General features: G+C 41.2%; 2 protein-coding genes across 8 annotated transcripts in view; both read left to right on the forward strand.

The window, feature by feature from the left end:
* Positions 1-12,255, forward strand: part of LOC1273169 (protein slit) — a 105,002-nt gene that overhangs the window by 78,539 nt on the left and 14,208 nt on the right. For all 7 annotated transcript variants that reach the window (XM_061647124.1, XM_061647125.1, XM_061647126.1 and 4 more), the window contains exons 2-3: positions 9,208-9,279; positions 12,025-12,096. In XM_061647124.1, coding sequence (XP_061503108.1) covers positions 9,208-9,279; positions 12,025-12,096 — 144 coding nt within the window. The remainder of the gene's footprint in view (positions 1-9,207; positions 9,280-12,024; positions 12,097-12,255) is intronic.
* LOC1273160 (fasciclin-2) overlaps positions 1-12,255 on the forward strand; it is a 172,115-nt gene that overhangs the window by 7,825 nt on the left and 152,035 nt on the right. The gene's annotated exons all lie outside the window — the stretch shown is intronic.

Genomic DNA, 12,255 nt, shown 5'->3' on the forward strand with positions numbered 1-12,255 from the left:
CCAGCGTCGGTGTTATTCAGAATTCAATCAGAAGATCTCATCTCTCTCATCAATCCGCTAAGAAGATGCTAATTTTCGCACAAATTAAAATGTTTCTCGCACATCAATTTATCTCCGTTAGTGCTTGCGAAGCAGGTTTTCATTCATTTATTACAAATCTTCTCCGTTTTGGAAGCCATGCTTTCAACCTACGTCGGTTGTTTTTACGGATGTCAAACACTCGTTTCTCAGTTGTTTGCTTCTTCTTCTGTCTGTGTGCTGCTATATAAATTAATGATCCCCCCGTCTGCGTAAGTTAATTTATTGTAAAGAATGGTTCCAATTATGAAGCACCGGCAGAGTTCTTTCCTTCGCAGCAGCATACACGAACCCTTCAACTTCCTCCCACAGTGCGTTGCTGTTATTTTGCATAATCAAATCATCTTGTCAGGAACCATTAATTTGACGTATTGTTTCGACCCCGATCCTCGGTTCGTTTTTTTTTACGAGCCAACTCGCCCGATGTGTGTGTGGAGGTGGTATTCACATTTGGTCACTGTCTACGTTCGGTCAGCTTGAAACGATGTATACAATTTATGGTACTACGCGAAGACGGCACATTGTATAAACAAAGGTATTCATAATTCTTACAATCACGCTTCACTTCTCGGACCATATGGGGTGGAAAAGCATCTCCACAAACGCCAACGGTTGTATCATGAAGCAAGCACACACGCACTGGCCTATTGGACTTTACACGAGATTTACGACCGTCGCAACAATTAACGTCGGATGATGATATTTAGACCGAGCTTCGGCGAAATCCGTCGACAACTTCGATAGCTCTCCATGCCATGTGTCAATATAAACCATCATGATTCCTTTTTTATGCGTCTGGATGCCACATTCTCAGAGAAACGATGCATTTTGACCGCTTCGATTGATATTCGATGCATCATCTGAGAGTGTGTAGACGTGGCGACTTGGGTGACGTTGACCCAGGTCCCATTAATCACCGGGATAGTTCAAGCCACACGTTAACCCAAATGGATACGCTGCCGACTGTGGTAAAACCGGCTCACATGTCGTACTGGTCAAATTAAATTCCCTTCTGAACAATTTATGATTAAAAAAGTTTGACCAATATCCCTAGTCAACAACCTCTCCCACGAAAGCGCACTCAACAATTTCGTGTTTGGACTCCTAAAATTCCAATATATCTGTACTCCGACGTTGAATTCAAGATTGATTTACAATTTTCGAAGTTATAACCCAACAACAAAACCAAAGCACCAACACAGATATTGGCTGTGCCTGAGCAAAAATTCGATATGCTTAAATGGTTTTCTGGCCATAAGAAAATCTCGAACACATCACCATAGTATAGGACAAGACATCGGACGGAATGAATGAAAATGGTAAATCTCTGTTTAAAGTGGAGTTGAGTAGAAATAGATGCGTCTTGTGTGGTTTGTGTTGTGATTGTCTTCCGATCGAAAGCCTTAATCGGTTTATAAATACGCCCTTGCAAACACCTTCCTTCATCCCCAAACCAAGATCCGTCGATCTGAACAGACATGGCTCGATAAATCTGATTTCCTAGAAAAGGGAAAGCCGAAGACGGAGAAATAATCTGTTGCCGTGTTGCCTTGACGGTGGATGCAGTGAAATGTGAAAGATTTATGGTAGGACTGTCTAAGGTCAATGGGATTTGAGAAGTAGAGATGATGTCATGAGTCATACAAGGAATAGTTCTTTTTGTAAATGTGCCTTGTTTAATGTACAGTGTGTTAAAGTTGTTCTTTAATACGAAACATATCTGTCTTTGAAGGTGTTGAGTAAACGAAAAGCTTCTTCTTTTACAAGTAATCTTGTCTTACCTTGGTACAAGACCCTAGATAACGGTTCGAGCCCGATGGCTAAAATGTTCGTAAAGCATCTTAATTATCACGAAGCACCTTCCACATCCACTTGAATTCGATCCTATGAAACCCTTTGAATTGTTTTATCTTGTCCTTTTTCACACTCTTATCCACCTGGTAATAATTAATCAGTCAATTAACCGTGTCCTTTTTTTCTCTTTTTTACTTTCAGGTAAGCATAAACGCCAATTCTTGTTTCATCTCTATGCGAGCCGCGTAAAGGCGCCAGTAAAACTGGATCATTTTGTAACCGCTAAAGTGCAATCGTTTGCCACTAACTTCTGCAATGGGTTTATTGCGGTGAGCGAGTGGCACGTAAAGAGAAAAACAGACGGTAGTAGAATGGTCAACAAAGGTAGAACCCAAAAAACTCACCAGCCAAAATGCACCATGCTTCTGGTACGATTCGACAAATTGTGCTACCCGGTCACGGTAGCGCAACGTGCCTCACCATTGCAGCACGCAAAAGCTGGAAGATTTTATCTGGGAGCATAAATCAGATTAAGTATTTAACCTCTTTGCTTAAAGTTGAAAATCAATTTGGCTTGAAATTTACTCGTTCAGTCGCTTTTTACGACCGTATGCCAAGCCCACTCACACACCTTACTCTATGCGGGTGTTTGACGTTGGCGTCAGTTGAAGAAGGGAGCTTCAACGAACGAGCTATCAGGATGCTACCGCGATGGTCGATACGTTTGAGTGCGTCCTTTTTACCCGGCGGCAAGGCACCAGGAAAAGAGGTGATGTAATAAAATGTGTGTTTTTGTGAGTGCTTATCAAAAGTTCGTTGTTTTGGTCCCGGGAAAGGCGGTGCCGGTAAGGGTCGATTAGCTAAGGCGTGTTAATGTACCCAAGATTCAACATTTAGACATTCAGTGACTTTGCCATGTTTAATGTGTTTTTTTGTACTCGTGCGCAAATAATTTATATCATTACCACATTTTCATAACCGCTCGGTCAGTCCGGCACAAGCAGCAACGCGTTGGATCAAGATTATCTTTACAGCTGTTTATCTGCTGTGCCAGATTTAACAGCTTCCCACACCTTATTCTAAGTTCCCCCTATATTTGCAGAGCGGTCGAATCTAAATTTACGGCCAAACGCTCCATTAGCCATTATGATAATTCCAGAAAGACGGCAGTCACTTGCGTTGGTTTCAAGACCGTCATAAACATTTTGAAATGTGGTCTTAAAGCCCCACGATTACTCAATCGGACCACATAAACTTTTTACTGTCACAATAAGCATTTGCACAGATCAACAATCTGGACGCTTAAAATGGTTACTTCGGCCCCAAAGTTTTTTAGGTTATGTTAAATCGATTAAATAAACTACGTAGACGACTTAATCGGCTCCCTAAAGGTGTAGGTTTTTCGATCAATCATCAAACAACACAGCGCTTTCTAATCTACATTTCACAATCTGGCATGCTCAATCAAAAACCCACGATTCTATCAACGATCTGGTCGATGATAAATCAGATACCGCGAGTCATTGTAGCAGTCTTGCCGTAATATGGTCTAGTCAGTTGTCGAACGAACAATGCACTCAACGCAGGTTGCTTTCCGTCAGCTTGAGGCACCATCGTGTCTAAATTTGTCAAATCTGTCAGTTTTGTTAAGCTTCCGTAAATCCGTTGATCAGGTTTTGACAGTTTCTTTTGAATGCTTATTGTACTCTTTTCTAAAGCCCGATTCTATGGATAACTCTGGCGTGGATAGCTCTCGCCAACAAAAAGCGAAAGTTGGGTTTAAAAGAGACGTCTTTTTTAGCCAAACCGCTTAGACACTAGCTAACACAACCCTTGCTATGGTGCATTGCCTAACGTGTTTGTGGTCCGTTTTAACACATCTGTCGACATAACTCTGATAGCGCTGTGAATGTAGAACGAAATAATTACCAATCTTTAGAACCTATGACAGACTGTAGAGATCCAACCATACCGCTACGTCTGTGTTGGTCGCATTGCTTTACTAAAGGACCCCTTTCCTACCTTTTTCTGTTGAACATAAGTCGTAAAAAATACATGATACCGTCAAATCAGTACCGATTTCAGTGTTGAAAGACAGATGCAACGTGAACCTAAAATAATATGCATTCGTCATGTGTCTGGTGTTGGGAGGAATATACTGCTTCACTCGTCGTAAGTTCTATTTTGGTAGCGAAGCACAACTATATTCGTATGGCCGTGTAACGCTCGCCAGTAAGATTGGGTGGAGTATAACCGCGGAGACCCTTTAAGCAAACAATGATGCTCGAGTCTTTTTTTTAACTCACCATTGATGTCGTGAGTCTTAACAAGATTGAAATCATCTTAATTAACCAGGCAAATAGGAGTAATTATCACGTTTATTTCACATCGCGTCGACGCAAAGTCTGCTCGTGATTGCTGTCTTGTCAAGAGGCTCTCAGGCAAGTGTTAAGGATCGAAATCAGCTTGTAGTTGACGACATTTTTTTTTAATATGTCGTTTGAGTTATACTTAAACAAAGGTTGAAGAATAAACTTTTCAATGAGAAGTCAGATCAGTGTCCTTTTTGGTTTTAATTAAAGATTCTTTTCAACAATTTATTGAATTGCAAAAAGTCTCTGACATTCCAGTCAAATACAAATCACGTCTTATCTAAACAATGCATATCGTACAAAACCGTTAATCAAGAATTCATCGACTGACATAACTTCGTCATCACGTACAAGTCATCCCATTGCGACCACCATCAATCCAGCGTAGGTTTGTGGTTTAATTAAACGCTCCAAATATTCTCCATCGTCGGCTAAATTACCAAATTGGTCACATAGCAATGATGCTGAGGAAGAAATTCCGTACCACGCTGATACCAACTTCGTATCCATAACATCGGTTTCGTGCTTTTTTGACCTATGCTCTGAATTATCGCCCTTCCTCTACCATCAAACAGCTCCGGTTAACATGATTGCTAGCACCGCAAATTGGCAGTTCCCTGGCGGAATCCACACCTACCATTTGGTTGTGCACATGTCTTATGATATCTGTAAACATACATAATTACATGCTCATCTACACCCAGCATCATCGTGTTTCAGTGTGATTTTGCTAGAAACCAAACCCATGGAGATACTGTATAAATTGCGGCTGCTCCAGTATTCCCAAGCACATATGAACGTCGTTAGTAGCAGCTTTCGGATTGGCTTTCATTCACACTCACTTCCACTTCAGAGCAGAAATGAATGTGCTGTTTGACTCCCATCTGCACTGTGTTCTGCTTGCTACTTGCAGGAAATAGGGAAGAGGAATGCTAGTTCCTGAAGCACAAATCTTTCTTGTCGTGCTTGGGGTGGTCCGTAGACCATGTTGGTGGAATGTTCTTAGGAAGGTAGCCTATTCCGAAGGTTTTCGTTAAGATGTTTTCGTTGCAGAGAGAAAGAGCGAAGAATTATATCAAGAGTCTTTTGAGAAACTGACCAGTTGGCCAGGTTGATAAATCTAGACGATTTATTTTCGTTTAATGTTTTCCAAGCAGAGTTTTACGGGTTGAACCATTGTTGAATTTGTGTTCATAGCCTCATTTATAACTGTAGGCTAATCGGCTGATTTCTGATTGCATTTTTGTTATTTGTTATGAACTTCAAATTAAAGTTTATGTTGATCCCTGCCAGACCCTCATCAAATTCATACCAATAAGACAGTATACTTTTCCTGTCAGCAAACTAACTTTTCCCTGACGTCCAATCCTTTTCTTTTGTCGGATAAATTAGTTGAAAATATTCAAAAGGACACTCAGGGCAGTATCCCATGAGTTTCGTGAACGGATTGGTGTTGTAAACGCCGACAAGCGTAGAGGACACTTTGATGATTATAAATTCTAATCAGGATGTTGTTAGCATGCTTGCACGTTGACGGGATCGATAGCTCGGAAAATGTCATTCGCACAGTATCAACGATGATGATGAAGGGACGATAAACCACAAGAGGCCTCTTATGGGCACTTCCCGGCACATACAGTGCAGTGTTTTGTTGCCACATGCATACATATTTGCAGCGATATGCGACACGCTAACCAACACCGGGTGGCCCCATTTCACCGAAACCCCATTTATTAACATGACATTAGCATCGAACAACATCATGTGCTGGTGGTTAGCACTGAGGATGCTCCAATGCGCTTGGCTATCCCAAGTCCGCCATAACACGGGGACACGTAAATGCATGCACGAGCACCGCAAAGTGTCGGTGGAGCGCGTTATCAGCTCATCATATTCCATTCTCAGTTAATTTATGAACCAATTCAAAACCAACTTCATTGTTATTTTGTAGCCTTCGGTATGCGTTCCTCAAACCGGACGGTCAATAAAGTGATGTGTAGACAGAGTGGATTAGATGATTATTGTCCTGCTTTTGCTATCTAATATGAATCAAACATGCAAACCAACACACCTTTCGCAATCGGACAATAAGTATGTATGCAAAATAAATGCATTCCATCGAATAATTCAGTCAGTATTAGAGTGTATAAGATGGAATACAAAATGCTAATGCATGTTTATTTGCATGTCAACAGGTCGTTGCTTCATGGCGACATGCTGTGCCGGATATTTTATACTGGATTTTGAAACATCGAAAACATAAACATCGAAATAAAACAGCGAAAGAATCAACGTTTGAAACACGAAACCAATTATGAACCAATATTTAAAACTTCATGGCATCTTAGTGTCAATAAGAATTTATTGCTTTGCCATTTATTTAATGTTCTCTCGGTTGATGGGTAAAAAATGACGCGTATTTTGCGATACGAAATAATCACGTAATATTCATGTTATATATCTGAACTGGTGTTTCACACAATTAAGGATACATTTTAAGCTTTAGAGTTTCAACAGCCAAACAACCATAGAGCAATGCTTTTTTGCAGATTATCAACTCTCATTATGCCTTTAAATGTCTTCAAACGTTCATCTGGATTAACGTGACACATAAAATACTTTAATTGCTCACCATCATCCCCGCTGAGTGCTCATAATCCAGCCGAAAGCTATTAAGCCGCTTTCCAGGAAACAGAACTCGACCCTACCAAAAATAAATAAAAATCAAGCAACACCTAACATATTCAACAAAAAATGCAGAGAGTACACATAAAAGCAAGGATCATTCACATAAAAAGCCGCCCGTTAGCAATCGTTTGACTCGCGAAGCCTCATCATTAACGCCATCAGGAAAAAAAGGTGCCAAATGTGCTGGTTAACTGTGAACGAAGCACTTCAATCGGTTTTAACATTTTCAATTCAACACCAAAATCTGCTTACTCTCCCATAATGTGCGTGAACCATTACCCCGTACATGACATTCGCATTATCCTTTTTGTAGTGTCCGTTGCGGGAGCGGCTGTTAGTTGATTCTGACACAAGGAATATGGTGGGGGACCATCGTCCACACTTTCACATCTTTTGTGCTCCTTTTCAACAGGACTGTGTAGAGAATTCAATCACACGAGTCTCGTATGTGCCTGGTGCCATTTTTCTCACTTACATTCACTGCCACAGGGATTATAAAACGTAGTTGGCGTTGTGTGACTCCTTTCACACGATAACTATCTGTGGAACGGGCTCATGACACCGTGACTGACACATAGCACATGGGTGAATCTAGTCAAACGTGCATATCATCCCACACTACCACAGGACGTAGTAAAAATGGTACAAACATTTCAAGCGAGCAACGTTGCCACTGATTGCATGTGGCAAGCGCTTGCATTTTGGGGAAATATTTTGATGCAGCTTCATCTACATCCGTCCACATCCGTCTTTTTCAGTGCTGCAGTATGATTTTGGTGACGGGTCTTGCTTTTACTTACACCGTACATACCACATCCCACACGAGCAGCAGAAGCACTCTAATGCAGTTTGAGCAATATTTTGTGTTGTTCGTAAATATTCCCTCAGTGCATTGCCTGGAATGACCTCCTAGTGCAACATTTTATTTATTTTATGCACCCACACCTCCATCACCATTCATGCCATACAATACGTGTGCATTCGCTGAGTGCTACCGTGCATCTCCGCACACAATGCAGCTTCAGCTGCTGAAGAATTTTGGGATTCTAAACGAAGATTCATCGCCGTGGGACATCTCACCTTCCGGCCCCTAGCTATCTGAATCAAGCGAATCCCATCCGTCCCGTCCGAATCTCACATCAATTTCCCTTTCATCTGCTCGCTTTCGCTCATCTTCAAGTGCAAACACTCGTAAATCCGTTGTGTAAACATGCATCCAGATGTAGACGGACATGTGCCTTCACAAGGCAGCCACTCGGGAGGTTACAAACCGAGAGCACACATCCTCAGAGTGTGTGAAGAAGCGTAAATTCTAGCGAAATGTGTCATGAATATTAACAGCTGGCGAAAGATGTACGACGATGTGATCTAGCGTTTCCGTTGCGATTTTTTGTTGGCTACAACAAATACATTTGGCTATTGCGATTCTATTCATGCATCGTGATGTTGCTATCCCCCCAAAAAGTTAACTGTGTTTACTGAAATTGAAAAAGAAATGGCGTTTTGAAGACAATTTTGTTGCTATCATTCCATCACATTAGAATCCTGATGGATACAAATTGAACAAAACAGTAATTAAACGACCTTTCATGAAGGGTGCTGGTTAAGAGCCGGAGTAGTTCATTGTACGACATGCTCTATCACTCTTACGGTTGGCATGGTTTTTAGATTTTAGATGGGATCGGAGCTCAATTTATTGAGATTTTGTTCTGCCAAACCATCCATGCGTGACGATGCAACCTGTGACATAGGATCAAGCTTAAACCTATAATTTTTCATCTACCGGTACCATAAGTGAGTGAAACTTGAAACATACACTATGCCTAAGTCTCGACACGGTAGTATAGATGGTATATTGTTTAAGCTTAAGGGAATGTTGGTTTTATACACACTCTGCTGCTTTCGCAGGGCGATTGATGACAAAGAGTTGTGAATATCCTATCTTTGGACACCTTCATCAGCAGTCAAGCTCCAACATCAGCGGATGCTTGCAAACTTGCAGCATTGTAGTATGTGTAGGTTATTTAAGGTTGTGAATTGGCTATTGCTTTGAGAACCAATCTTATATCATGTCTATGTATAAGAAGGCTAAGTTTAAAATGGACCATTATTTTGAGGATAATTATCACTGATAATATTATTATTAATTTATTTCTGCTAATTAAATCATCATCATACCTTCCCATCGTCAATAGATCAAAGCATAACCAATTCCGATTGCCTTTCTTCACAATTAATTGACTTCAATCGTTCTCCCTCACTCTTTCTCTTTTAGTGATCTGCAGGGCAATAACATCAGTGTCATCTACGAGTCGGACTTCCAAGGATTGGCGAAGCTGCGAATACTGTAAGTAAAGTTTTGCTATGTCTTTGCCCTTGCGTCTCCCCCATTTTAGGCTATTCTTAAAATTGAATTCACTTCCTAGCACACTATTAACACAGTCATCGAAGTAAAAAGTTGTCGTCTAAGATGCAGAAACGATAAAACAACCAGGACGTTGGTTGCCAGCTTCCTTCAGCGCACAGTGGAACGTCTCGCAGTAATTAAATAAAATCCGAAATTCCCCTCCATAAAACTGGGCGAACTATCACAGCAACACGGTCCCGGTACGCATTGTTTCCCCCCTTGAGTGTCGCTCTTCACGAAGACCGCCTTATTGACCCGAACTCCGGACGTCGTATGGGAATGGCGAGAGAACGACTCTTTTTAAACTAATTACACCACAACCGTGAACATGCACAGCGACAAGTGAAAACCACCGATAGAATGGTCTTCACCGCTTCGGTTGCAACTTCCGCTGGTCGGATGGTTTTAATAGTGTTACGCGAAGTGCTTTCCAAAATTACCCCAGCCCTGAAGCTGTCTGACGTTTACGATCAACGATAGACATCCGGTGGAAGCGGGACGGAAATGAAGTTACCCCGTGTGTAGTTAAACTTGCCCGACGGAATGTTGCCACCCATATTGGTTCGAGATTTCCTCCTGTACCAACGTTTACTGGTAGTGTTGAACGACGCAATGAACAGTGTTAGAATCGGCAGCATATTGGACTAGTTGACTTGTGACTTTAACAACGAAAAAGCATAATGATGTAACTACGAAATTAACATCAAAATATCATCAAAATCGTTTTGTGAGAGCTTCCAATACATCCGGGAATGAAATATGCATTCATCCCGATCACAGCGATAGTGTTGAGATCATTAGCGGCGTTTGCTAATCAATAGACACCATGCAGCACAACATGGCGCTCTGGCGACGGATGAATCCATAAAAACGCAAATGACCCTGCGGTCCAGACGTGCCGAAGTGACACTGTTTAGTGTCGCCATAAAAATGTATTATTTCACCACACGCAGCCCCAAAGGTTCGAATGATTTACTCTCATGAGCTCCACACACATACAGTTCATCGAAGCTTCGACTCATCGGCAACACCAGCTCATTATTCAAATGTGCAACCCTCGAGAGGACAAAGATTTACGGATTCGAGTCATTTCTGCGCCTTTCCCCATCATCCATCCGTTGCCCATTTATTTATCATTTTAATCGATTCCCAATCATTCTCCCTAACTTTCATCGATTTAATCTGCGTCGATGGTGGTGATGTATAATACTGGTCCACTGCACAGCGGGCATGTCGAGGTGTTTTACCCCAAGAGAGAACCAGTTGGACATCGGCCAAATCACTTCAACGTTGAAACAACTGTCCCACTTTCACTGAGGACAGGGAATTTGATCGGTTGGGCATTGTGTTAGCTGTTCATTAATTTACATAAGTTTGTTTCTCATCGCCCTGGTGCTTCATTGCTTCCCAAATGAACACAAAAAGCAGATGAAATAGATCTCTCTCAATCGTATCTGCCTCCCACTGCGAGGCTCATAAGTTTTAAGTAATTACTCTGATCACCAAAAAATACCTCTCCTTGGACTCAGGACGTACCGAAAATGTATTTTTACCCGTTTTGGAATTGTCCTCGAATCATCTTTACCTTTCATGGAGTAAATGATGAAATATTAATCCACCCCAAAACACCCCGGTAACACACAAAACTGGACACCAGATGGGATAGCACGTGACGCTGTATGGAGTTGTCGGAAAGGAAACGTGCTTCTTTTATTTTACCGAATTTGGAATAATTTTATGACCGTCCGACCTCAACCCATTAGTGAGGTTTAGAGTTACATCGATGGCGAAGCTGTTATTTAGTCACCGGAAATGGTGGTACGCTACCTTTCACACTGACACAAGATAAGGCAAATAAGAAGAAATAGTATTCAAATTGACACGGTCGCTTAAAAGATAACTCGTTTCCGGTGACGTTCGTATCACACGTTCAATCGTCGCGCCATACTTATTGCAAGGCTGGTAGGAAATGGATTCGATTTCAATTAATTTATAATTCAAATACAATATCGCTACCAAGTGCTTCCATGAAGCCGTACGGTGTTTATGGAGTTATTTTTGGAACCGAATGACGTTTGTAATTAGTCGTCACTTTCGCCATTCCGTTGTTTACACTGTACGACAAAGGGGTTTCTTTGCTGTTAAATAAACCAACATTTCTGCATCCTGATTGAGTTTTAATTAAGGATTTGAAATGATTTCGTATGGTGTTCAAATTGCAATTATGACAACTCTGATTGAGCTTGTAATTCGCTCGTATTAATTTAAGTACAAAATCCTTAAACTGAAGGCATTCTAAGAGCAAGCTACAGTATTTACATAGAGAATTATAACAACTTCCAGAGGTCTACATGTATTCTCTTACAAAGCTCTGTTTTCAATCACACATCCACCAGTCACCAAAAACATATGCTAATGCTACAATCAAATTAATATTTATAAGTAAGCGGATTCTTTTAAGTTTCCCGCGTGCTATCACTCACTCCGTCGGCGAAGCGGATGTCACTTACATTCAAACAACTTCATTTGCCTTCCGGAATGAAGAATTTCACCATTTTACAGATGTCAGTAGCATTAATCAATATTCATTAAACATTTTGAATATAATCTCAGCTATCACATGATATAACAAAAATGTATGTTTTTTGCGTCAAATCTTTAATTCAATGTGTTATAAATTTACAGGCAACTGACAGACAACCACATCTACACCATCGAAAAGGATGCCTTGCACGATCTGATCTCGCTGGAGAGATTGTAAGTTATGATTTTATTTCTACCTAGCCTTATTATCTATTCCAACCCGTCCTCTCTTCGATCGCCCGCATTCTTTCCCTAATACAATCCTACTTGCACCTACACAAACCAACCATCTGGTCCATCAGTCGCTAAATCCGGGCTGACAGGCACCGCCAC

This window comes from Anopheles gambiae, chromosome 2 (genome assembly GCF_943734735.2).
Source record: "Anopheles gambiae chromosome 2, idAnoGambNW_F1_1, whole genome shotgun sequence".
In the NCBI taxonomy this organism is placed as follows: domain Eukaryota; kingdom Metazoa; phylum Arthropoda; class Insecta; order Diptera; family Culicidae; genus Anopheles; species Anopheles gambiae.